This window comes from Armigeres subalbatus, chromosome 2, assembly GCF_024139115.2.
Source record: "Armigeres subalbatus isolate Guangzhou_Male chromosome 2, GZ_Asu_2, whole genome shotgun sequence".
In the NCBI taxonomy this organism is placed as follows: domain Eukaryota; kingdom Metazoa; phylum Arthropoda; class Insecta; order Diptera; family Culicidae; genus Armigeres; species Armigeres subalbatus.
The window spans coordinates 310,479,931-310,507,622 of NC_085140.1; the positions used below are offsets into that span (position 1 = coordinate 310,479,931).

The 27,692-nt window shown below is 38.7% G+C and overlaps 1 protein-coding gene across 1 annotated transcript in view; it reads left to right on the top strand.

Moving 5' to 3' along the window:
* Positions 1-27,692, top strand: part of LOC134212578 (uncharacterized) — an 896,490-nt gene that overhangs the window by 690,893 nt on the left and 177,905 nt on the right. The window contains exons 15-18 of the mRNA XM_062690564.1: positions 1,984-2,100; positions 3,837-4,051; positions 9,806-9,955; positions 11,296-11,475. Coding sequence (XP_062546548.1) covers positions 1,984-2,100; positions 3,837-4,051; positions 9,806-9,955; positions 11,296-11,475 — 662 coding nt within the window. The remainder of the gene's footprint in view (positions 1-1,983; positions 2,101-3,836; positions 4,052-9,805; positions 9,956-11,295; positions 11,476-27,692) is intronic.

The following is a 27,692-nucleotide window of genomic DNA, read 5'->3' on the forward strand; positions in this document are numbered from 1 at the left end:
TGGAGAATTTCCTGAAGCAATTAGTAGACCTATTCTTGGAGGAGTTTTTTGAAGAAACCCTGGAGAAAATTCTGAAGGAAATCATGGAGGAAGTCCAGATTGCAGTGCTAGATGACTTCCTGAAACAAAAAGTGGAAAAATTCCTGGAGGAATTAGTGGATGAGTCCTCGAACGAAGTACTATGTAATGCTGGAGGAGATCTCGAAGCAATTAGTGACGGAATTTCTGAAGAAATTCCTGAAGGAATTGTTGCACAAAATTCCCGCAGAAATGCCTAGAATATTTCCCGGATTGATTTTTAAAGGAATTTCCGGAGCAATTATTGGAACAAGCCCTAAAGGAGTTCCTGGGGAAATTCCTGAAGCAATTGATGGAGGAATTCCTGAAGCCATTAGTAGAACTATTTCTGGGAGAGCTCCTGGAGCAGTTAGTGGAAGAATCCCGTTGAGAAATTCTTCCTCCGAAAATTTTATCTGGAAATTCCCTTAAAAATTCCTCAGGAGTTCCTCAGTAAATTCTTCCAGTAACTTTTCCCGGAATTCTTACGGAAATTCCTCTGATAATTCCTCCAGGAATACCCCCAGAAAACCCTCAAAAAATTCCCCAGATATTCTTCCAGGAATTCTTCCGGAGGAATTCCTGGAGAAATTCCCGAAGGAAATCCAGGAAGAATTCCCGAAGGAATTCCTGGAGGTATTTCCGGAAAAATTTCTGAAGGAATTCCCGGATGAATTCCTGGAGGAATTCAGGGGAACTCCTGGAGGAATTATTGGAAGAATTCTTGAGCAGAGTATTGGAAGAATTCCCGGAGGATTTCCTGGAGAAATTCCTGGAGGAGTTCCTGGAGGAATTCCCGGAGGAGTTCCTTGAGGAATTCCTGGAGGAGCTCCTGGAGGAATTTCCGTGAGAAATTCTGAAGATAATTTCTGGAGAAACTCCCGGAGGGATTCCCGAAGGAATTCCTGGAGGAATTCTTGGAGGAATTCTTGGAGGAATTCTTGGAGGAATTCTTGGAAGAATTCTTGGAAGAATTCCTGGAGGAATTCCTGGAAGAATTCCTGGAGGAATTCCTGGAGGAATTCCCGGAGGAATTCCTGGAGGAATTTTCGTGAGAAATGCTGAAAAATTCCTAGAGAAAATTTCTTAGAAACCTCCGCAGTAACTTCGGGACGAATTTCCGAAAGAATTCCTACAGTATTCCCAGGAAGACTTCCTGAAGACATTATTGAAAGAATTCTTGGAGTTATTTTCAAAAAATTTGATTTTGGAAGTGCTGGAGGAACTCCTGGAGGAATTCCTGAAACAATTTCCGGAGAAATTTTTAGAAAATTTTCGAAGGAATTCCTGGAGGAAATCACGAAGCAATTCCAGGAGGAATTCCTGGAAGAACTCCCGGAGAAATTCCCGAAGATATTCCCGCAGGAATTCCCGAAGAAATTCTCGATGGAATTCCTGGAGGAATTCTCGAAGGAATGGATTAATGTTTCGTACAAGAATTCCTCCGGGAATTACGCCGGGAATTTCTTCGGGAATTTCTCCGGGAATTCTTCCAGGAATTCCTCCTGGAATTCCTTCGGGATTTCCGCCAGTTACAGTTACGCCCCTATGAAACTAAGCGCAAGAATTGATTTGAATTGATATCTACGTGGGCTAAGCAAACATTCGGATCAAAGGGCGCAATTTACATTGAGATTTCATGACATTGGTCTGGGTGACCCACAAACCATTTGCAAAGTATGATTTCATGTAAACTAATTGTACGAATGCAAGTCTTTTAAAGTATGCATACATATTTGACTTTATAGTAATTGTCAATGTGCATTATGCAAAGCCAATGGAATGCCAGTTTTATTATTGAATGTAGATGGACTCTGGAAATTTATGTGCAACGCGTGTGCTAAACTAAAGCGTGTGTATCATTTAATTGATTACTGATTTCACCTTTTTCCACCACTTTTTCCATTTTCTCCATTTTCGTTGCAGATTTTTCGCTATATCGAGCATACCGGTTCACAACACGAGCAGGAAGTCGCCTCTGACATCATCCTGCGCGTGGTCGATGTCATTATGCAGAATAAATTATCGCTCAACAATCAACAGGTGAGTTGCCTTTCAGCAGCCGGCGGACGGAGTGCAGGATGACCATATTTTGGCGATTTTTTTAATTTATTCCATCCACACGGGTGCGGGAGATGGCCCTGAGGCGAATTTGAAGTGGTCAATCAGTATGTTTCCATCTAAATGCTAATGAACCAATCCCACTAATTAGCACGATGTTTTCCAAATTATAGATTTCAGCTTTCCGGGAGATAATTACGATGCGTAGTATCATCCAGTTGCATAACCTCATGGTATTTCACAGTTATTATCATTTGAAAATAAACCTCATTTGTGTAGTTCATTTGGATGATCCTAGAAGAATATCTCATTTCTGAAACATCATTAGAAGATTTTTCTTTGGACGCACGCTTTTTCTGTACTTAATAACAAAGTTTGAAATGGAGTGTTCTCACTCATAGAAGTTGGCTAACGTTTTTCGGTTTTTCGTGTGCACGCATATACAAACATACGCACACACACACATACACACGGACAGACAGACATTAGTTAGCTGAGTCGATTGGTTTATAACATCATGGGACTCCGAGCCTTAAATGAAAAGTTCGATTTTGGAGTAAAATGACAGCCTTTCAGTTGTACGAGAAAGGGAAAAATTCAACAATAGGAGTATTTCGATCAATCTAAAAATAAACAATGATAATTCATAGTAAAGGCAGGTTGCCATGTATTTATGTTTCAACACGGAAGATAAAATTCCCGCATCATTTAAAGTACTTGGGTATCAAAATGTAGAGGGAATTTTTCCCAGAGGCTTGGCTCTGCCTTACACGCTTGGCCTTTGCAAAAAGAGCACTAACACGTTACTTTGGTCCTTCAGAACATTAGGTGGGAATGCATTGTGTATAAACTCTACATTGTACAGTAAATGATTGGATGCAATCAGACAATGTATCATTAGAGTGATTCAAATTTTGACTTTTTTACTCCCCTGTGCTTAAGCGATTGTTTTTGCTAGTTTAATAGTCCTCCCAAATTTTGAGCTGATTTAGATGTAATTTGGTTGTGCACGTGCCGTTTGAAGGTTATATGAAAATTACTATGAGAATTGCCACTTATGTAAAGGATCGTTTCGTGAAGCAGCCCAGAATCTATTTGAATATATTTAACGCATCGCCATCATAGAATAGATCCTAAGCCGAAAGCCAGTTGTTGTTGCGAAGCAATCTGACTTTTGTGAGCAAAATTATAAAGAAAACAGAAAGGCTCATTATTGATATTGATGTTATTCTTTTACGTGTTAAATTGAATTTCCCACAATTCAGTATTTCCCTAATAACTTTTGTTGCCAGCATCAAATCGTTTAGCAACAACGACGATATTTTCCCTTGTTAAATTTCCTATGTTGCTAACGTATTCATACATTTTTAGAGTTTAATGGGCAATGATGGGGAACGGTTTTTCACAAAAGTTACTGTTTTCATAGTAATTTTCATACAAGCTTCAAACTGCTTGTGCTCAGTCAAATTACATCCAAATTAGCTAAAAATTTAGGACGATTATTAAAATGGCAAATGCCATCGTTTAAGCATAGGGGAGCAAAAAAGTCAAAATTTGAATCACTCTAATGTATCATCCAACAACACAAATCAAACCGTACGGGGTGCTGCATAACATCAGTGTCGTCCGTCGTAGACATTACTAAATTGCAGTAACGTTAACACAAAAACCCATCTAATCTACTATCTCTGCGTCATTTCCCGTTCATTTACCTGCAGCAAATCAAACAACTGCAGGATCTGGTCCAAGCAGCAGCCCTGAACCGTGAAACGACGATGGCTGCACCGATCTCGTCGTCGTCGTCCCTGTCATCGTCGTCGACCGCATCGAAGGCATCCCTGGCAGCAACCACGACCGTCACGCACCAGCTGAACTCGTTCTATTTGTACACGGAATCAGTCAAAGGATTGCCATTCAATTTGCAGATCTACGGGTAAGTGACTGAAAAGACGTACCGCTTTCCTCCATATTGTTGATGAGCCATTCGACTACCGCGGGGGTGAGAATGTTCAAGTGGGATGCTGATTTTAATTAAACCCTCCATTCGCGCGGTCGGCAATTCCTTGGGTATTCTTAGGGTGTTCCGATTGATGTAAAGTTTGTTTTCGAATGTTTATTTGTTTGACGGGGATAGCTGCTTTTCTTGTTTCGGTTCTTGTTGAATCTGGGCTCAATTCCAGTCAGCACCATCGATGGCATTTTCTTAGATGAAACATGTTCGGACGTCACATAGAATGACAAGCAAAAGCAAAAATGCATTTTTACATACCCTCGGAAAATTTGAAACATCTCCAGTGCCCGGCAACCGGTTTGAGATTTTTAAAGAGGACAAAATACTCGAAGAATTTCCGTGTCCGATGGTTTCGGTTTTATCAAAATAGGATTATTCTAACCAACGTTATGCTGATGTGAATTTTGACAAAATTTTCCTATACCATTTTGTCTAACCCCTGTATGTTTAATCAAAAACCATTTCTTACTATGCAAAATAGAAATCAATCTTCTGTATTCCGTCAACCCATGTGAAACTTCAAGTAGACCTTAACTTTAGGCCAGGTTTGTTTTTGATTTTAACTTGATTCAAATGGCCCCACTGATATGCAAAATATCATAAACCTTTCATGGTTAGCATACAAGGGATAGATGAATCAATACACCAAGCGTCTCCATATGCTCCTATGCCCTTTTGTGCATAATGATGCTCAGTCGAGTATTTAATTTAAAAGCGTTTGTCTATTGCTTGTTTGTGAGACTCGATAATATAATTAAAATTCAACTTTGATGTAAAATAAAAAAAAATACAACTTTGTTGTAGGAGAGAAGCACAAAGGCGCACCCTTGTTTTGATTTCAAATGAGGTCACTATGCTAACCGTCGCGTCGACAATCAGCATTTCAATCATTGTGGATACCACCATTCCGTATCCCTTTTCATCTGGTTCATCAAACAATGTTATCCAATTTAAAAAGACTAACAATGAAAAAAGTAAATCATTCTAATTCGCAAAGCAATCATAATTACATACTAGAGAGTCCATCCCGGAACAAAAAAATCCCGATATTTAGGAAATTTCTGGATTTCCCAAAATCTTGGGAATAATGTTTCACAATCCCGCAAATCCAGGAAAGCCCGGGACAGAAGCAAACATTCATGATTTAATTTTGTTTGATTTTGTCACCCAAAACAAAAATTGAAAATTTCAGTCATTCTTTTTATTTTTTAAATCGCAAACAACGTTGTTTTCCATGAAATAACTTTCACCGCCAGTAGTTTATTATGAATGACTTCTGAGTACCTGGGAAGAATTCTGAAAGCATTTTCGACAAGAAATAACGGGTCCCATTCCAAGGCATAAAATGATTCATATTTGTGAAATGACCTAAAAAATTAAAATTTTATTTTTCGATTCTGTCACACATCCTGTCTTATCACTGTTTTATTACGATTTGCTTGCAAATGCACAAACAATGTCTTCATACGCAATCAATGCAATGCAATAAATGAAAACAATTACCTTATTATAATATATCTATACCAACATTTGAAAAGGGCGCCACAGCCAAAATTTATTCCTTCTGATTCTTCGTCTACATATATTGCTTTATATGTAAACCAGGAATCAGAAGGATTGAATTTTGGCTGTTACGCCCTTTTCAAATGTTGGTCTAGATATAATAACGGTGAACTTCTAGGGAAGATCCAATAATTACGTAACGCTAAAATTGCCCATTTTGAAACCCCCCCTCCCTCCTATGTCACACTTTTTGTATGAACTATTTGAAAAAATTGTATGGATTTCCCCCTCTAAGCGTTACGTTATTTATGGTTGTTCCCTTATAATCTCGCAGTCGGTGATGGTGAATTCCGAGAGAATCAGCGAGAAACATTTAGTTTTTCTCACCACTTGACACACACTCGTTTTTCGGGGATTTATTGGAATGTTCATTTATATTAAGTGTGTATGTGTGTATGTGTACGAACTTTTGTAGATACACTTCGGCCATTGGCCGAATGGTCATTAGGCCGAATGAGAAGTTGAGAGTGAGAACTGAGAAGCTCGTAGTGCGAAGTGAAAAGAAGAAGAAGTAAGATGGAAGAAGATAAATAAAGAAGGAAGAAGATAATAGGACGAAGGTAAAGGAAAAAGAAAGAAGGGAAGGAGTAAGGAAGAAGGAAAAAGGAAGATAAAAAAGGAAAAAAGAAGTATGAAAAAGGAAGAAAAAAGAAAGAACAGGAAAAGAGAAAAGAAATGAATGAAGAAAGAAGAAACAAGAAAGAAGAAAAGTAAGAAGTAAGAAGAAATAAGAAAAAAGAATGAAGAAAGAAGGAAGAAGAAAGAAGAAAGAAGAAAGATGAAAGAAGAAAGAATAAAAAATAAATGAGAAAGAAGAAACAATAAAGAAGAAAGAAGAAATAAGAAAAAGAAAGAAGAAAGAAGAAAGAAGAAAGAAGATAGAAGAAAGAAGATAGAAGGAAGAAATAAGAAGAAAGAAGAAAGTAGAAAGAAGAAAAAAGAAGAAGGTAGAAAGTAGAAAAAAGAAATAAGAAGGAGGAAGGAAGGAGGAAAAAAGACGAAAGAAGAAGAGAGAAGAAAGAAGAAGGAAGGAAAACGAAAGAAGGAAGAATGAAGAAAGAAGCAAGAAAGAATGAATAAGGAGAAGAAAAAGAAAAAAGAACGAAGAGAGGAGAAGGAAGAGGAAAAGAAGAAGAAGGAAAAAAGAAGAAGATAGAAGGTTGAAGAAAGAAGAAAGAAAGAAGAAAAAAGAAGGAAAAAGGAATAAGGAAGAAAGAAGAAGGGTGAAGGAAGAAGAAAGAAGAAAAGAAGGAAGAAGTAAGAAGGAAGAAGTTAAATAAAGAAGTAAGAAAGAAGAAAGAAAAAAGAAGAAAGAAAAAATAAGAAAGTAAAAAGAAGAAAGAAAAAAAAAATGAGAAAGAAGAAAATAGAAAGAATAAAGTAGAAAGAAAAAACAAGCGAAAAAAAAGAGAAAAAAAGAAGAAAAAAGAAAGAAGAAAGAAGAAAGAGGAAAAAGAAAGAAGATAGAAGAAACAGGATAGAAGGAAGAAATAAGAAGAAAGAAGAAAGAATAAAGTAGAAAGAAGGAAGGAGAAAAAAAGAAGAAAGTCGAAAGTAGAAAGAAGAAATAAGAAATAAGAAGGAATAAGTAAGAAGGAGGAAGGAAGGCGAAAGAAAGAATAATGAAGGAAGAATGAAGGAAGAAGGAAGGAAGAATGAATAAGGAGAAGAAGAAGAAAAAAGAACGAAGAGAGGAGAAAGAAGATTAAAGGAAGAAGAAGGAAAAAAGAAGAAGATAGAAGGTTGAAGGAAGGAGAAAGAAAGAAGAAAAAAGAAGGAAAAAGAAGGAAAAAGGACGAAGGAAGTAGGATGAAGAAAGAAAGGAAAAGGGTGAAGGAAGAAGAAGTTAAATAAAGAAGAAAAGAAGGAATAAGGAAGAAGTTAAATAAAAAAGGAAGAAAGAAGAAAGAAGAAGAAAAGAAGTAAGAAGAAGAAAGAAGGAAAAAGAAAGAAGAAAGTAGAAAGAAGAAAGAAGAAAAAAAAGAAAGAAGAAAGAAGAAAGAAGAAAGAAAAAAGAAGAAAGAAGAAAGAAGAAAATAGAAAGAAGAAAGAAGAAAAAAAAAGAAAGAAGAAAGAAGAAAGAAGTAAGAAAAAAGAAGAAAGAAGAAAGAAGAAAATAGAAAGAAGAAAGAAGAAAGAAGGAAGAAGAAAGAAAAAAAAAGAAAGAAGAAGGAAAAAGGAGGGAGGAAAAAAGAAGAAAGAAGAAGAGAGAAGATACAAGAAATAAAAAGAAGAGAGAAGAAAGCAGAAAGAAGAAAAAAGAAAGAAGAAAAAAGGAAGAAGAAAGAATAAAGAAGATAGAAGAATAAAAGAAAGAAGACAGAAGATAGAAGAATAGAAGAAAGAAGAAAGAGGGAGGAAAAAAAGATGAAAGAAAGAAGAAGGAAGAGGGAAGGAAGAAGAAGGAAAAAAGAAGGGAGGAGGATGAACGATAATGGAAGAAGAAAGAAAGAAAAAGGAAGAAAAAAAAAGGATGAAAGATGAATAATGAAGAAAGAAGAAAGTAAAAAGAAGAATAAAAAGAAGGAAAAAGGAAGAATGAAGTAGGAAAAAGGAAGAATAAATAAGGAAAAAGATAGAAGGAAGAAGAAAGCAGGAAGAAAGAAGACAGAGATTGGAAAAAGGCAAAAGGATGGAGGAGAAAGGAAGATAGAAGAAGGAGTAAAGAAGAAGGAAGAAGAGAGAAGAACGAAAAAATAAAAAAGAAGAAGAACGAAAGCAGAAAGAAGAAAGAAGGAAGGAAAAAGAAGGAAGAAGAAAGAAGAGAGAAGAAAGAACAAAGAAGAAGAAAAAGGAAGAAAGAAGAAACAAGCAACAATAAAGAAGAAAGAAAAAAGAAGAAAGAAGAAGAGAGAAGAAAGAAGGAAGATGGAGGAAGGAAGAAGAAGTAAGGAGGAAGGAAGAAAAAAGATGAAAGAAAGAAGAAGGAAGGAAGATGAAGGAAAAAAGAAGAAGGAAGAAGGATGAAGGATGATGGAAGAAGAAAGAAAGAAGAAGGAAGAGAAAAAGGATGAAAGATGAATAATGAAGAAAGAAGAAAGTAGAAAGAAGAATAGAAAGAAGGAATAAGGAAGAATGGAGGAGGAAGAAGGAAGAAGGTAGAAGGAAGAAGGAAGCAGGAAGAAATAAGACTAAGATAGGAAGAAGAAGGAAGAAGGAGGGAGGAGAAAGGAAGATAGAAGAAGGAGTAAAGAAGAAGGAAGAAGGGAGAAGGAAAAACAAAGGGAAAAAAAGGAAGTTTCGTTTCGGAAGTTTATTAGTTTCGCCAAAGGGATTAGTTAGCCGTCAAGGCGTACATGTAAATATATATAAGGGTCTTCATCACTTCGGGAAATCCTGCATCCTGTTCTTTATTTCTTAAAAACGAATTTTGCAATACCTCACATTGTGGAGTTTCGCAGTTGTGAATTTCTCAATTGATCGAATATAAGAAAATTATTTTGAGCTTTTTATTGGAATGTCTTAACTGGAAACTAACAGGAAGATGGGATATTACTAACCAACTCGTACTTGACTCGACGTACGAGACACTGAGGACGACCTTACTGTTGAGGTCGAAATATGTATCTGTCAAGGTACAATTAAGTGGTGGAATTAAATGGGATTGTACAAACTCGTCTTATGACAAGTGAAGACATTCCACTAAAAAGCTCAAAATAATTTTCTTTACTAAATGATGGCAAATTTCGCTTATTTAGTATGAGTTCGTGTAACTAATGTCAAAAACCTCAAATAATTAGTTTCAACCAATATTATTATGTTAGACTGAAGAAACATCCGGAAGACTCTTGAGCATATTTCGAACCAGTTTAACTACATCTGAATCATGTTATAGAATCGTAGCAGTAATTAACACCACCTAAATATTTTCATTGAATCAAAGCTTTTCTATACCACTTTGATGCATCATAAATCCTCTGTGGTACTAATGAGGCCACCTAATTGTAATCAATAAGCCAGCGATTGATGTATTCTACACCACAATATGGCTACCCTCAACATACGCATCTAATTTGCCCCACTCTCGAGAAAACAACAGAGATTTATTAGTCAAATTTAATCAACACGAGTACCATCATCAACAAAACATTCTCCCTCCCCTCCCTGTTGCAGCGATCAACTGTACTCGGACCAACTGTACATGGAGATGGATGTAACGAGCTCGCTGCTGGATATCGTTTCGAACGGAACCGTACTTGTGACCGTCATTTCCTACAAAAACCTCACCACTTTCCTACCCCGGTTCTACTTTGCGAAAAATAGGTAAGTATTAAGCAAATATCGCCGACAATTCCCAAAAACGTGCATTGCATTGGTCGGTCAGGTGCTCTAAATTAAACATCACGTTGCTGGCTGGTGGGTGGGTTAGCTACTGGTTCGGATTCGACAGCGTGAGCTACAGCGAAACATTATATTGAATTACCTAATGCAAATTAAACTTCCTGTGCCGTGGTAACCCTCATATATGTTTTATCCATCCTGCTCAGAGATTTCATGGGAAGCACTCGCAACCAAAGTGTACATCACATCATTATTGATTTTAATGTTAGCTATTCCAGATTGCTGTTCCAATTTACCTTCAGTTTATTTTAATTATTGCATTTCTTTTGAATTGTGGTTATAGACTGTAACGATTGGAGGTTGGACATATTGTTCTGCATTATCTTGAATTTCGAAACTAAAACTAAAAACATCAACTTTACTCTCGTGCAGTTGATAATGCATAATAGTTTGAATATGAACCCAACCTCATTCACACATGGTTCAGAGCACAATTACTCAATCAGCACCGTTCCAAAATGAAAACAACTTCGCGCGAAACCATTCAGTCCAACCACTCTACCATCCCACGCTAGCCAGAAAACAATTTCCATAACAAATAGGTATGCATTGTACGCTTCACTCCATCCAAAACAACTATCTTTCGGGCGAAAAATTTTCATTTACCTTTCACGCCACTCGCACATGATTCACCTGAACGCGAAATATGTTCCTCATCCGATGAAAGAAAAACGCCGCTCTGGTGGAAGCAAGCTTGAAATTAATCTATCCACCTTGCTGTGGAGAATAAAAAGTCACACAGAACGGTTTCTTTAAAATAAGTAGGAACTCTATTCATTTGCTTAAAAACCTCAAAATTTACGGGTTTTTTTAAATATTTTTTTCTTTTGAGATTCATTTATGATTTTTGACGACACGTGCAGTCACGCCTGCACTGCGTATAATAAGGGTTAATTTTCAGCAAGAGTTCTTGATGGTTAAGAGTAAGTTATCCACATAAATAGAATTCAATAATGAGTTTGATACTAAGCAATCGTATCACATGTAATATTAAAAAAAAGGAAATTATGTATTTTAGATAATTACTGTAGATAATCCATTTCAATACTCTTCTGTCAAAAGATCAAAACTCGGAGATAACTAACCCACTCAAGCATCATGGGATAGAGCAATTTGTTCGTTTAACCGCCCTTGTCCTCTCACCACATACTCCCAATAGATAACAGCTCTGATACCGCAATATTTCTCTTTTTTTTTTGTTACCTCGATATTTTCCAATTTTCCTGGTCGCCGCTTGAACAAACAACTGGACCGATCCAAAGCTTCGGCACCGATATCGATTACATTCCGGCTTCAAAAATCATCTCCACCTGGCTGTACTACGCCAACCGTACCGGGTACGAACCAAACCGGCCACTGCACGTGCCACTCGAGTCGGCCCACGTGGAAATTATCTTCCAGCACGAGAACTCGCCGACCAGCGAGTGGATACCACTTTGCGGGTAAGTTTTTCTATTACTTTTTTGTTCACTTTCCGCGCGAAAAGTTTTCCGCCGCGGGTTTTCCGGCTTTGTCCCATCGAATTCATCGAAAACTGACCACACAGTCGAGTGGGTCTGATCGGCCAGAGTATGGTCAGATCTGGAAGAGAGATGTGTACATGTTTCGATTGCCATTCGAAGTTTATAGGCACGATCCATCTCTGGTGTGTTTTATGTAACGTCGTTTGGTGGGATTAATCGATTGGAAAAAAAGAAAGCATTCCATGGATGTACATCGCGATTTCGGGTTTTTTCACATGCACGTACCGAAAATTCACATACACGAAATTCATTCCTGAAAGTTCAAACAGTAGAGCGTTAGTGGCTCTGTATACATAAATAACTTACCAAAATATGTTTTAATAAGCTAAACTTGGTCGATCATTTAGGGCAATATGGTGATTGTTTGAACCAACATCGGTTTAACACTTATAGTATCGGTGTACTTTAACTATTAGGCTGTGATAAAGCAGATGTGCGTCACGCTAACAGGAATAACATCAGCAATATGATACTTATTATACGCATCAACTGTCATTTCAATAAATAATAGGCAATAACGGCAGTTCATGATCTACACACTCAAAGATTTTAATCCTCACTCTCCTACTTTTCGCTTGGAAGTTCCACACATCTCAAATGCTGTACAGAACCGACATAAAGGATCTGAATCCTGGGCAATTTCAGGCCATCGCCTTAACTTTCTGCAAGGTCAGATATATAGTTGACTTCATTTATTTATCTGTGTCTGGTTTCACTGCGATGTCCTGGTGGGTTCTAACTTCCAAACTAACATTTGTTTGCATATTTTGTTTCGGCCTCTACGTGGTCGAGGCTCTACGAAACTGCACCAAAAGCCTTTTTGACTTACTTGTGATATTTAGTTTGTTGCGTTGTAACGTTGTAACGTTGCATACTAATAGCTGTCATGTAGAGTATATGTTTGTGGTATATGGCTCAAACATTGGCCCAATATGCTACGGATGAGCACATTTATTGTTATAAATCTTCATATATTGCAGTTCCATTCAGAATTATTCACCAGCCGGCTTGCTTACTCTTGGTTTTGACGCTAAACAGCAAAAAACGACGATGAATGTTTACAATACTTTATTTAAACCAGCGAAAGTCTCGAGCGAAATGGACAAAATATTGAACCATTGTCCCATCAGGTGCATGGTTTTTCAGCCCACCTGGGACGAGTGATTCTTGATTTCGAACATACGAAGGATAAAAATGCGTTGCTTTTTTTAATCTTTCGTTTATTTTGCAGGCTCAATTGCCATGAAGCGTTACGGAGCCGAAATGAAGTTTAACAATTCATTTCTTAAATCTTATATATGTTAGTTTTGGGGAACCGAAAGACTCGCAGTTTAGTGAGGTTAGGGAATACGATAATATAGTAGGAAAGGAAAGGAATTTAGGGTGCTTAAGTAATTACGATGCTGATGTTCACATAGTTGACATTCTTGGCGATGTTTCACATCTGTAACGGGACAAACATTTTTTTGATAGACAACAATGAGAGGAAGACATACGAAAGGGGTTAATGACAGATATTGAAATGGACAACAAGAGGAAGACATTCGATATGGGGTACGACAGACAAGGGGATGGGCAGACTAAGATCACAATCTTACATCAGCAACTTTCACAAATTGGTGGACGAGGGATATGTATTCGAGATCAAGGCCCGCCAACACTTCTCTAATAGGCTTTGGTTGTTTTCCTCGGACCCGGAGATGTTCAGTTAATGCAGATCTGAGGCCGCGATTCTTCTCGCACGCCCACACGACATGATCAATGTGCTGATAATCCTCACCGCAAACATAGAGATTGCTTTTCGAGAGCCCCACTCTGAAAAGATGTGCGTTTAAAGTGTAGTGATTGGACATTAGACGACACATGGTTCGTATGAAGTCTCGTCCTATATTCATTTTTTTTTTAACCACGGATGTTTCGACACCTGTGGGTGAAATTGAATACAGCTATCTACCCTACTCCCCATTTATCCATCACTGTTGCCAGCTGTTCAAGGTTTTCTGACGAAGTAATGTGAAAAATTCATCGAAGGTGATTTTCCGATCGTAAATATCACCTTCCATAGCGCCCACCTTCAGGGCCCTCCTCGTGCGGTAAGACGCGCGGCTACAAAGCAAGACCATGCAATTTTCGGATTGGAAATTGTCTCGACTTCCCTGGACATAAAAAGTATCATCGTGCTAGCCTCATGATATACGAATGCAAAAATGGTAACCTGGCTTAGAAACCTCGCAGTTAATAACTGTGGAAGTGCTTAATGAAAACTAAGCTGCGAGGCGGCTCTGTCCCAGTGTGGGGATGTAATGCCAATAAGAAGAAGAAAAATAGCGCCCACCTTAGCCAAAGAGCCCGCTTTCTCATTTCCCGGGATCAAGCAATGAGAAGGGACCCAAGCCATGATGATTGTGCAAGACCGTTGTGATAAGGCACTCAAAACTTTCCGTATCCCTCCAGGTAACTTAGACTGTCGGTGAAAATGGAAAAGTGGTCAGTCAGGAGGTAGGGATGCGATTTGCTCGAGTGAATAGTGTATAGCTGCTAGCTCAGCAGTATACACGGAACAAGGCTCTTTGAGCTTAGAGTAGGCGCTATGAAACACGTTAAAAACACCGAAACCAGTGAAGTCATCCATTTTTGACCCGTCTGTGAAAAAGCTTCTCTCCTCACTGGCGTGCCCGTAATTGATTGCAAATAATGGAGGTTTGATCACTACTGATCACTACCTCGTTGTCAGTAAAATTCGATCACGGTTGTCAACTGTATCGAACGAAAGATCACAGCGAACGATGCGTTACAATATCCAGCGATTGTCGGCGGAAGGAGTATCGGCTGAGTACCGCCAGAAGCTCGACGAACGGATAAGTGCAATCAACGTTAGCGACAACATCAACGATCTATGGGAGTCGATCCATGGAGCGGTGAGCGCAACAGCACGAGAAGTGGTAGGCACTGCACAGAGGCGACCCAGGACGGGTTGGTTCGATGTGGAGTGTCAGAGAGTGACAGACGAGAAGAACGCTGCCAGAAGCCGGATGTTGGTGTCAGGTACCCGATCGAATAGAGATCGGTACAAGGAAGCAAGAGCAGCCGAAAAACGAACCCACCGCAGGAAGAAAAAAGAGTATGAAGAACAAGTGATTAGTGAGGCGCAGGAAAAAATGGAGCAGAACGATATGCGGAGGTTTTATGAGTCTGTCAATGGCGTGCGGAGAAAGACAGCGCCACACGCATACCAGGAATGACAATATTATGAAACTAAGATGAACCTCCGATCTGTTTTCACAGGGTTCTAGTACTAATCATCCCATTTCAGGAAATCATTCGATCAAAATATTCTATCGGTGAAAACATAAGAAAATTAGGTTTCAAGATTTTACAGGGGTTAGACATAAAGGTTGAGATAGGAAGAAAATTGTCGTAATTCAAACTAACATAAATTTTCGTAAAATAATTCACTTTTGATAAAAATGAAACCATTGGATGTTAAATGTTTTCTAGGTTTTACCTCAGATGAAATTTCATATCGGTCTGAAGATAGCGGAGATATTCCGGAATTCCGAGGTTGGTTGAAAATGCATTTATTTCACTGATACTTTTCATTATTTGAGACGTAAGCTTTGAATATTGTTTATGCCTTCTTCAGGAACTAGCACTAGTCCAATGTGGGCTATATGCCGATAATCCGCAAGGAATTCTCAGATACCTATATGGTTGTTTCCGTGGAATTTATTAAGGGAATATGAACGAATTGATAATAGAAATCATGGAAAGCAGTTGTTCAAGACGATTAGTGGACTGACTTCCTTAGAATATGTTGGGGGAATTAATTAGTTTTGGAATCAATCGGAACCATGCAAATATGGATTAGGTATCGTATTTTTGATTTTGTGCAATTTGACGACAGTGCAATTTGATTGCTGATTGATAATGCTGGTTATTCTTTCATGTGAGTCGTGTCGCATCGCATTTACTTTGGCTTGCCCCTAAGTCAATGACTACATGGAGATTTTCTAGACCTTGAGATTCAATAGCCACTCTGTAACAGATTTTCGGTGCTCCGGAATTGTGAAAATTGAACCAAGGAAATATGACCAAATTTCTAACGAACGGAATTATGTTAATATGGTCATCAAACTTTCTAGTTATGCGAATCGATGACTATTTAGACTTTTCATTTTAGATTTTTCTAGATAATAATTATATCTGACTATCCATTAGTTGATTCCAGATTCGACAAGAATGCCATTTTATGTTTTTTAACAAGCTGCATTCACAACAGACATATTAAGACCGTTGTTGCTTATATTTTTTTCATTTGGTAAGCAAACTTGACAATTACAGATTTTACATCTCTATGGCAACTGGCAACTGATAAAGATAAATCAGTGAGTCTTACAGTCGTGAAAATCAAAAACCAGAGCAGAGGTAGCAACATACATACATATATCATAACTTGATAATAATAAATGATACTCTTCATAGATAAGTTACAATGATTGTAACACGGACTTTATTAATGTATATGAAAGTTTCTGTGGCCAAATCGGTCTGAATTGTGTTGATAAGATGATAAATATCCCAACCATGTTGTTATTATTTACTATACTGCCGTCATACGCATATCTGTCCCATGTTTGCTGGGATTTCTTATGTACATGGGACAACTGAATTAACATACCTTTGATATTCGTGAAACATGGTTGAATTACTATTTCTGGTTATTTCCGTTATATGTAAAGCTTTCCCAACCCATATATCATTGCAGTTGAAAGTATTGGATGTTAAAGTGTTTTAAATGTATTCCCTTTTGCTATAGAAGTTATCGTTTTCAAAATATGAAAGCTAATATTATAAATTTGCATGGTCTCGGTCAGTGTAAAGCTCTCCACATAGCGGTGATGATGCCTTTCTCGTGCCTTTGTAAGAGTTAAAAAGCATACAAGAAAGGTCCAAAATATCACTGATAGGTGAATAGGTCCTTATTTTTGAAACCGTTTATACCCATTTTACAATTTCACGTCGAACGCAATTTGTTTCGGGTACTTTGGATGAGTTCAGATGCCAGAAAAGTGAATTTTCTATACATTATTATTTAGGCCATTTCAAGCCCATAGTCCGACGTATGGCGTATTTTCAATAGGAAATAATGGGGATGATGAATACCACCCTTTTCAAGCCAATCGGATAACACTGAGTTATTTCACGAAAAATTATGCTAAATTGAATTTCGACAATTTTTTCCTATCTCAACCTATATATCTAACCCCTGCAAAATCTTGAAATCTAATTTTCTTAAATTTTCACCGATAGAATATTTTGATCGCATGCTTTCCTGAAAGGGGATGATTAGTACTAGAACCCTGTGAAAACAGATCGGAGGTTCATCTTAGTTTCATAATATTGTCATTCCTGGTATGCGTGCGCCATCTCCCGTCAAGGGAATTTGCTAACAGATAAAACTGAAGTGGCTGCCAGGTGGAAGCAACACTTCGAGACTTTGTTGAATGGAGGAAGTGACGGTGCATCGGTGAACAGAATAAATATTAGCGACGATGGACAAGCTGTGGAGTCACCTACACTAGATGAGGTTAAAAAAGCTGTCAAAAAGCTGAAAAACAATAAGGCTGCGGGGAAGGACCAGCTCCCGGCTGAACTTCTCAAACATGGCAGTGAGCAGCTTTATGAAGTTCTGCACCATATTATGTCGAAAATATGGGAAGACGAGGAAATGCCTGCTAGCTGGTTAGACGGCCTCATTTGCCCTCTCTTCAAGAAAGGGCATAGACTGGAGTGCGCCAACTACCGAGGAATAACCCTCCTTAATTCGGCGTAAAAAATATGTCCCGTATTCTGTTCAACAGATTGAGACCGCTTGAAGAGTCCTTCGTCGGCGAATACCAAGCAGGTTTTCGTGAGGGCCGATCAACGACGGATCAAATGTTTACCCTGAGACAAATCCTTGATAAATTCCGGGAGTACAACTTGCAGACACATCATCTGTTTATTGATTTCAAGGCGGCGTACGATTCAGTGAAACGGAATGAATTATGGCAAATTATGCTTGAACATGGTTTTCCGGCGAAACTGATACGGCTGATTCGTATAACGTTGGACGGATCGAAATCAAGTGTAAGGGTTGCGGATGAAATATCGACGTCATTTGTTACCTTAGATGGATTGAAGCAGGGTGATGCACTCTCGAACCTACTGTTCAATATAGCGCTCGAGGGAGCGATTAGGAGAGCTGGTGTGCAAAGAAGCGGTACCATTATCACAAAATCGCATATGCTCCTGGGATTTGCGGACGATATCGATATTATCGGAATTGATCGCCGTGCCGTGGAAGAGGCTTTTGCGCCTTTTAAGAGGGAGACAGCGAGGATTGGACTCACGATCAATACCAGCAAAACGAAGTACATGGTCGCTGGCAATCAACGTGGGTTCATTAGTGGTGGTGGTAGCGAAATGCTGCTGGATGGTGAAAAATTTGAAGTGGTAGAAGAATTTGTGTATCTTGGAACATTAGTGACGTGCGATAATGATGCTACCCGCGAGGTGAAAAGGCGTATTGCAGCTGCAAATAGGGCTTATTACGGACTTCGTAACCAGCTTAAGTCCCGTAGTCTGCAAACGAAAACAAAACTCGCACTGTATACTACTCTGATTCTTCCGGTGGCTTTATACGGCCATGAGACGTGGACGTTAAAGGAGGCTGATCGGAGAGCTCTCGGAGTGTTTGAGCGTAAGGTGCTGCGGACAATACTCGGCGGTAAACAGGAGAACGGTATCTGGCGGCGTCGCATGAATCACGAATTGTACCAGGTGTATAAAGGGCTGGATATTATTAAGCTTATACAACACGGCAGACTACGATGGGCTGGTCACGTTGTTCGTATGCCGGAAGAACGTCAAGCGAAGATAATACTTAGTAGAGAACCCGGAAGAGGCCGCAGGCTTCGTGGAAGGCCGCGTACACGATGGCTTTTTGCAGTTGAAGAGGACCTGAGGGCGCTAAATGTTCAGGGCGACTGGAAGCGATTGGCCCAGGATCGAGTCCAGTGGAGAAGGATACTCCATTCGGCGTAGGTTCATCGAAGAGCTGTAGTCCATCAAGTAAGTAATGGAGGTTTGACCTCCGCACAAAGGAAGTCTGGTATTCCATGAACCTCCTGCTTCATGGACAGATCAAAAGTAACAGAGGAACTGTAAGAGTCTAAGAAGTTAGCACGTTTGCTGTCAAACGAAGATGGGCTCACCTTCAGCGTCATATACCAGTGGTGAATACTCATGAATTGAGATTGAGGGTTTTGTTCGAGCAGCTTCTCGAAGTTGTCAATGATCAATGGATTGAGAACCTCACAGCGGATAAGGAACTGGAACGATAATTCCGCGAAACGATCTGTTAGTTGCAGTACTCCCGCAAGTACTTGCAAGCTCATCGTATGTGTCGAATTCATACATCCTAACGCGATACGGAGACAGCGGTACTGAATCCGTTGAAGCTTCAGCATGTGTGTTTTAGCCGCGGACTGGAAGCAGAAACTACCGTATCGAGGACCGACAAAATGGTTGTTCAATACAACATCATAAGATCTTCGGGATGCGCTCCTTACCATGTTCCGGTTATTGATCACATGAAGTTGATCCGTTTCTGGCATTTTTCTGTCAAAAAACTATTCGATTCAACCCATTTGTCTAGCCGGAAGACAATCATCTTCTCCAACAACTTCCGTTTCTGCCAGATACACAATGTGCTTCCCAAAAGTGCATTTCGAGTCGAACCAGACCCCGAGGTATTTAGAAGACATGCTATAAGTGATTGTCTTACCCGTCAGTTGGAGCGGGAACTTTGCCGGCTTATGTTTTTTTGAAAAGACAACCATGTCAGTTTTCTCCGGAGAGAATTCGATTCCCAGCTTCGTAGCCCAAGTGGTCAAATTGTCCAGAGTATCTTGCAATGGTCCTTGCAGATCAATTGCGTTTGGCCCCGAAACGGATACAACGCAGTCATCCGCAAACTGTCTTAACAAGCAATTCGGCATGAGACATTCATCAATGTCTCTGACGTAAAAATTGTAAAGTAGGGGGCTCAAACATGAGCCCTGGGGGAGACCCATGTAGCTAATTCGTGAAGTTGCCGAGTCACCATGAGAACAACTCATACGCTTCTCTGACAACAAATTGTACAAATAAATGCTTAAAATTGGTGAAAGTCCACACGAGGGGAGCAAAGCAACGCAAGACAGGCGTTCGTTCCCTTGCCCCTGCGGAAACCAAATTGCGTATCTGACAAAAAACTATTCGATTCAACCCATTTGTCTAGCCGGAAGAGAATCATCTTCTCCAACAACTTCCGAAGACAGGACAGCATCACGATGGGGCGATACGAATTGCAATCCGACGCGGGTTTTCCAAGCTGTTGGATGGCTATCAACCTCACTTGCCTCCAATCATCCAGAACAATGTTGCACTTCGGTAACTGTTCGAACAAGCTCAAAAGGCGCCTCTTCGCGACGTCTGGGAGGTTTTTAAGGAAATTGAACCTGATTCTATTCATCCCTGGAGCGGAATTGTTACATGAAAGGAGAGCAAGCGAGAATTCGATCATCGAAAAGGGGCGATCCATGTCATCCCTGTCAGCAAAAGCATCACGTAGCTCTTGTTTCACCGGCACCGAATCCGGACAAACTTTCTTCAAACTGCGAAGTCAAGTATCCACCGCGACGAGCTTTCACGATCTTTATTTACGGACGGCGCGTTGCGCTTTTTTCTCCCGACGGTCCTCGGAAGTCTCGCGCGATAAACCTTCAACAAAAGTGCGCCAATATCCACGTTTCTTCACTTTGACCAGTTTCTTGAACTGGATCTCGAGCGCGATGTACCGTTTGTGAAGAACAATCGAATCGTGTTTCCGAAATTCTTTGAACGCGGCGGATTTCTTGCGATAAAGTTGTGTACACTCGACATCCCACCACGGACTGGGTGGTTTCCTACGAACCGAAGCTCCTGGCACTGGCCGGCGTTGTGCCTGAAGAGCACTGTCAAGGATCAACTGGGATAGAAACTCGTACTCTTCTCGCGGTGGAAGTGCATCTATCGACATTACGCCATCAATGATGGCCTCCGCATATGTGCCCCATGGGGATCTTGGACCACCTTCCTAGTACAGTCCAACGATAATGAGCTCTCACACACTGCTGACGGTAAATATACCTTATATTCAAGAGTGAAAAGCTCGCAGGTGGCAATCTCGTTGGCCTGTCTGCGATCACTGACCGTGACGTGAAGCTTCCTGGACCCAACCATGCCAATGGTCGTGACAGACGGAAATCGCTTTTCCAGATCTTTGCTGTTCTGGCTGATATTCAAACGTTTGCCTTTGGGTCGAAAGAAAACAACATACGGTCCACTAGAGTCGTGAGGGTAGACCTTGGGACGGGGGCTCGTAGAGGAAATTACCGAAACACTATCGAAAAAAAAACCTCTACCTACCGTACGCGGACTTACAACCGTCTCGCTCGAATGTTCGACGGAATGACAAGATTTTTCTTTGATGAATAAAACAATGGTAGAAAGTTCAATATAGTAATGATGGTTTTACGTTGTCCAACGTGTACCTTGCCATCGTGTCCCTTCTGATTTTTTATTCACACAAACAACATATCTTTTCTTCATCAAAGAAGTTTATTTTTTGGCTCCTATTTCTTCGACTCACGGCAAAGTGTATGATGAATTTTGATTTCCGCTTGTTTAAATGTGTAAATTTGTAAATTTCAATTTGCGCTGTCGACTGTCTAAGCTGCAGATACACCGGTGAACATCATTCATCTCACCTTCAACATTATTTATAATCAATTTCAACCTCTATAACATTTACAAAAGACTTACTGTAAACAGAGTCCAGGTTTTATTTTTCCACGTCTCGCTTCAATCTCAAAAACCAGACATGTAATCCTATCTTCTTAGGTATATGCCACCCAAGGCTAGCACCCCATTCACGGCCGAGTGTGGAACAAAACGACAATAAACGTCTTCCAGCTACAGTTCAGATTCCACAATACTCTGACTAACGAACGACAGCTCAGTCAAGGAGAAAGTGGTGTGGTTTTTATTTGTGCTTTTCTCTGATGGCCTTTCAAAGAAAATAGTCCTTCGGTGATAATCCTCTTACGGCTAAAGAAAGAAGGCTCCTGTTTCGATCGAAGAAAATGGCACCAAATGTTGTCCCATTACACATGTTCCTACATATATTGACGTTTACATGTATTCATGGATTTATATACATTGAAGGCTGTCCACGTTAAATTTTTGACACGAATATGATGTCCAATTGATTCGACTTTATGTTTGAATAATGAAATAATAAAAAAGAATAATCTGTAAGAAATGATAAAAAACTACAGTATCTACAATTTCCCAAAATTCAACGTGAACAGGCTCTACGTACACATCAACAATATCAATGTAGCAATGACAGCGTCTTTATTCAGAAGAACGAACCACAAGTATTGGACAACGTTCGTGGATGGTGCTGATGCCATTCATGCCATTGATGTTGCTGCTACTGTTCCTATATTGAATATGACACGAGAACACGACAGCCGAGATGTAGTAAGAAGGTGATTTGTTGGAATCTCACGGTGTGATCTTTGACACGTGTAAGAATCATTATAATTGAGTGCAATTTTATTATGGTAGCTAAATCGGTTTACCGTAATTGGACGAATATAGTAGTCCAGAGTGTGGAGTCGGAACATGTTATTTAGATGGTTATTATTCTGAATAAAATAAAACCTTTCTATTTTTTAACACTGCACGGCGCAGATAACAGCTTGTACATGTTTACTCAAAACTGGGAATAGGGGGTAGACTTCAATTTAAAACGTCAGCTGGAGTTAATTTTAAAGTGAAATTGTATCTACCAGGTTTTGATATACACACTTAACTCATTTCACAGTATTCGGTAATTTTTAACGAAATCTCAACAGCAGAACTGTTCGGTAATTATTTTACAGATTTTTTGTAATTTTTTCCATTGCTCAACTGTCAAAATCACCGAAAATCAGTAAAATTATTTACCGAACAGTTCTGCTGTTGAGATTTCGGTAAAATCTTACCGAATTCGGCGATTTATTTTAAGTGTGTACTCTTGGAAACATATGTCAAACTATGTATCTAACTATCAACCGAGACTTTTACATTTTCTTATTGAATAAATAAATGTATTCCGCTAGAACGAAAGAAAATTCCATAATATTTCTGGCTTCCCATAATAACTCTGGCTTCCTATAATAAGCCGCTTCGCTGCAATGTGGAAAAGTGAATGAAACACTGCACGTAGCAAATACGTTGGAATTGCTAAGGCAGTGACAGCTGCGTCGTTAGCTTTCATGGAATGACAGCTGAGAGTTAAATGTACATGGTTGACATACCATGCGTCTCCATCTGTCCGACGTCTGCACTAGGGAAATGCGGTAGCTATAGGATAAACGGGAGGCAATGGATGTATACGCATAGGATGAAATGTTGGCTCCAAACATTAATAAACCAATAATTCAACATTAACATTGTATTGTAGAGAAATTTTTTCACCGCTGTTTGAGGAATGTGTATCGAGCACGATTGAGTTACATTACGCTAGATTCCAAAAACTACTTTCACAGCTATGTTCGATTGATGTTCAAGATTTTTTCTTCTGCCCAAAAAATGAGTTTTCTGAATGAACTTATTTTCGCCCATTAGATTAACGGATGACAGTCACACTATGTTAGCTAACATATTTATTTCACAATTTCCATTAGTATAGCGACACGATTACCCAAAACTTTTTTGGATAATGTTTGGAGCACCCGTTGCCAAATAGTGGCTTGCGATTCTGATTCATAGTAGCACGTTAGTTTTAGAGAAAAACGAAAATCAAAACACTCCGACAGCTGTGTTAAGCAAAAGGAGTTTTGGAGTTTTCATTCTATTTCCAGGTTTTTACGCTAGCTATAAATTAACAAGGGGTGAATCAAATTTGACATATGCCATGAACTTAAATCAAAGTAGGATATCTTGGTAGCCATGAACTAGATTCTTTGTATATGTCATATTTACTAACATCAAAATAACTATTATTTGAAAAAAAAACTAGTGCATTAGTGCGAGAATAAATTTGAATTTCGTATACTACTGAATATGCAACTAATTTCAATATTTCCAGGGTGTTCAGCGGCGATGATTAAATTTTAGTGGTGGCATGCGATCATCAGCTGCAATCAATCCACAAATGAAAGGCCTAGACCGTTAGAACAGCCAACACGCCACTATGGGAGCATGGAGCTCCCTCGGTTTGATCTGGAAGTGGTCTGTTCGTAGTGGAGATGTTGTAGTTTCTGTGAATCACAGATCAGATGACGAACCATGCCCAATAAGGTCTGCCTGCATGATTGAAATCCCCTTGTGACATTACGCTTGATTAAAATGAAGAAAATATTTTCCCCGTATTCCTGTTTTAAATTCACTTGCATTAGGTACTAGTACCCATCGTGATGTTTTTGAATAGTTTTGTAAAATAAATTATGAGCTATTTACATATTCTCTGAGGGTTTCATTCCGTTATTCTTCCCATAGTTTGATTTGCTCATACATTTTTTATATGGGTGGAATTTTAGATAATGTCAGAAAGCCCTGCGTAATCAGTGCATATTGTTTTGACGTAGAACTACGTCTGTCTTTTCTATATTGGGGTACACTTTACGATTGCAAAAAATTGAAAATCGTCACGAAAATATGATAGACTTTGAACGTTAATATCTCAGCCGTTTCTCGATGGATTTTCAATTTTCTTGGACCATTCGATCAAGGAAGAGTCAACGCTTCATATTCGATGAACACTGAAATCGTTTGTTTCGCGATTATTTTTACAGGAATCGTTTTTTATGCGATTTTTTTATTCACGCGAGTTTCTGGATTTCCGCATTCTTTCAGACATACTTTGGGATTTACGCGGTTTTTTACGTTGTTTTAATTTTCGCGGCCCATATCTTCCGCGTAAAAACTGACTCTAGTGTGTTACAATATCTATGTATGATAATATTAAAAACTTGTTAATAGTTTAGCACTTGGTTTCGGTGAATCAGTCAATCTCGTAAGTGCATCGCAAGCTTCTTTTTCAATAGCACTACATTCCAACTAGAACTTGGCCTGCTTTTCAACTTAGTAATTTATCTGCATTTCTTTAGTTAATCATTGAAAGTTTTTTTTATGTCCGCCAGTGCAGGGCTTTTAACTGGTGCAGTTCGTTTATGCTAACTTAAACGTGCGTTTTCCTTGGAAAGCTTGGGGGCATTTGACGATAGTTTCTTGCTTACGTCTGTTGATGCAGTAGAGGGGCTCGGAATCTTCTTCGCTGCTGCAGTGAATGCGCTCTGGTGAACTTTCTTTGGCTCATTTTTGCTAATTCGTAGGTGTCTGCCGGACTAAACGCTAAGTCCGACGCAATTCACGTGAAGGAATATTTAATTATTATTATTAATAACGCCGTTGACAGCCCAGCTTTCGCAATAGGTTTTTCTGTAATGAGCCACCAGGGGCTTAGACTGACTTAGCGATGGGTGGTAAGTCTCTGTAGCAGTTTGCTTCGGTGATGGTTGCAGCTGTACACTATCAGCCAGGCTTGTGCTTTTCAAATTGTGTATTCGATTATCATTTAAAATAATATAAACCTAATTAACACCAATTTAATGTCAACAATGAAGTTCAATCGGATGTTTGGCATTGTTACCAATGCTTCGAATCGAGATACAATTATTGAACGTTTCTTACTCTCTAGCAAGTTTTTATCAATTGATAATTTGGATATGTTCATCCTCGATTATTTGAAAATTTTATTTTTATCTTCATTTTCAAATGTTGGTCCAAAAATTATACACATCACATCGAAAACAGATTCAGGCTGGGCTTGAAAAACGCTTGCTTTGGTCTCATCGCACAGAATAGTCGAAAACCTGTAGATTACATACAGCTACGTAGTTCAACGTCACCTTTGCGTTCAACCCGATTGGGCTGAACCTTTGAGTTTTTTACCTAGGAATTAAAAAAATCCTCGCTCAACATAACAACAACAACAACGCCCTTTCGGATAATTTAGCAGATGCAGCATCAGCAAAATGATGCTGAAAACTGGGAAAAATGTTGAGAATCGTACACCCTGAAGCATGTCAGCAGGCTCGTCTTTTATGGACACCTAAAATGAGTGAAAGTTTTTAAAATTAGAATATGTTTTCAAAGAAACAATTGATAGAAATATAAAAAACCGTTTTAGGGACATGCTCGAATTTCGAACAAAATTTGGACAGTTCAATGTTTTCATTGAAAATTTTAACTAGTCACAGATTGCTAAGATCCATTTATGCAATTACAGTGGACATTCAAAGCGTTATGGCACTGTCGCGTAAAAAGCTGGATACCCAAATTTTTGTTATGACTCAATATCACTATTTTGCTTTCTAATATCAATCATTTTCACATTTTTCATCAATTTCAAATTTTTGGAATTTTGTTTTTCTGCATTGGAATTTTGAAAAAATAATTTTCAACCACATTTAAACAAGCATTGAATACAGAGACGTCGCGTAATGAAAATGGTCACAAATCTGTATGCAGATTTGCCTTCATCCCTCTATAAAAAAAAAAAAAAAAAAAGACATCAACTCAGTTCATCGAGCTGAGTCGATTGGACTGAATATTATATTACTCATCCACATCAAAAACGTTTTAATTAAAGCTTTTTGAAATCTGAGCAATCAAAATTACAAAAAGAATAATCAATGTATCCCGCCTAAAGGCGGTCTTGGGCGCTAAAGGGTTGACTAGTTGACATCATTAAATGAAACAATAATAATAATAATAAATAAAATTGAAATAAAAGAGAAGGAAAAGTTCTAGAATGAAATATTATCAGGGTAAATATCAATCAATGAAAATATGTGAAACTCGAAAGAGAAGCCTTTGACTAAAAGAATGAAAACACAAATAAATAGAAAAAATATTTTAAGCTCTTTTTAGTGGAATGTATTCAACCGTCTAAGACGAGTTAAGTAACCTCCATTTGATTCCACCAATTATTTGGTTATCTTTGCAGATACGTATTTCGGCAACAACTGTGTGGTCGTCTTTAGTTCTCTCTCAGTCGAGTCAAGTACGAAACAGCCTTCACAGACGTAGGAGGTGATAAAATGGCGGACATAAATAATGAATATGTGTAATAGATATGAATATATTGAAAAAAAAAATGAAAATATGGTTTGATCTCACCCGAACTGCAACACGGATTAAAACTAGCGCGGTTGATGACAACGGTATGCGTCCCATGCAGCGATCAGTTTTCGTACTTGAGTCAGCCGCTGATTACTCGTCCACGCGTACGGTTAACTTGATAGGCACGAACAGTTGGATCCCGGTCATTGATGAAAAACTTGATTTTTGTTGTCGCCGTCGTTTTTTTTAGTGGGAACAATAAAACAAGAAATATAAGCAATAAAATTTATTGGTGTTTCACATAATTCATTGATAATAGATGATCTGTAAATTTTATTTAATGGTGAATACAACAAGTACAAATTTTAATTCAACTGATATGGTAAATGAGGGCACGTTATAGAAAATATGAATAGAAATGAAAATAAAAATAAAATTTACCGTGAAGATTACTTGATTGTACACCTACTTATGGAATTTATTCTATTTACCAATATTTTTTTATTGTGTCGGTATCTCATATTCAATCCTTTATTACATATCATTCGGTAAACACGAAAGTAAACAACATTTTGTAAAATGATAGACAGTTTAATTTATTCTTATTCAATAGAACTGTCTGAATCAGCTGACTCCTTTACAATCTCATTTGCAGAGCTCGCACTCTTTTTGTTATTGTTTTTTCTTGCAGTATTTGATCTGATACTCCTTCCCCTGATTCAACACAGCACGACGCCAAATCCTTCACTATTTGCCTTTACTTCTCATTGACACTTGATTTTTCTTGGTCAGGATGGACACCTGCGACGGATAGACAGACATTTACTCAGTTCGTCGAGCTGAGTCGATTGGTATATAACGAGCCTTCTATGAAAATTTCGATAATAGAGCAC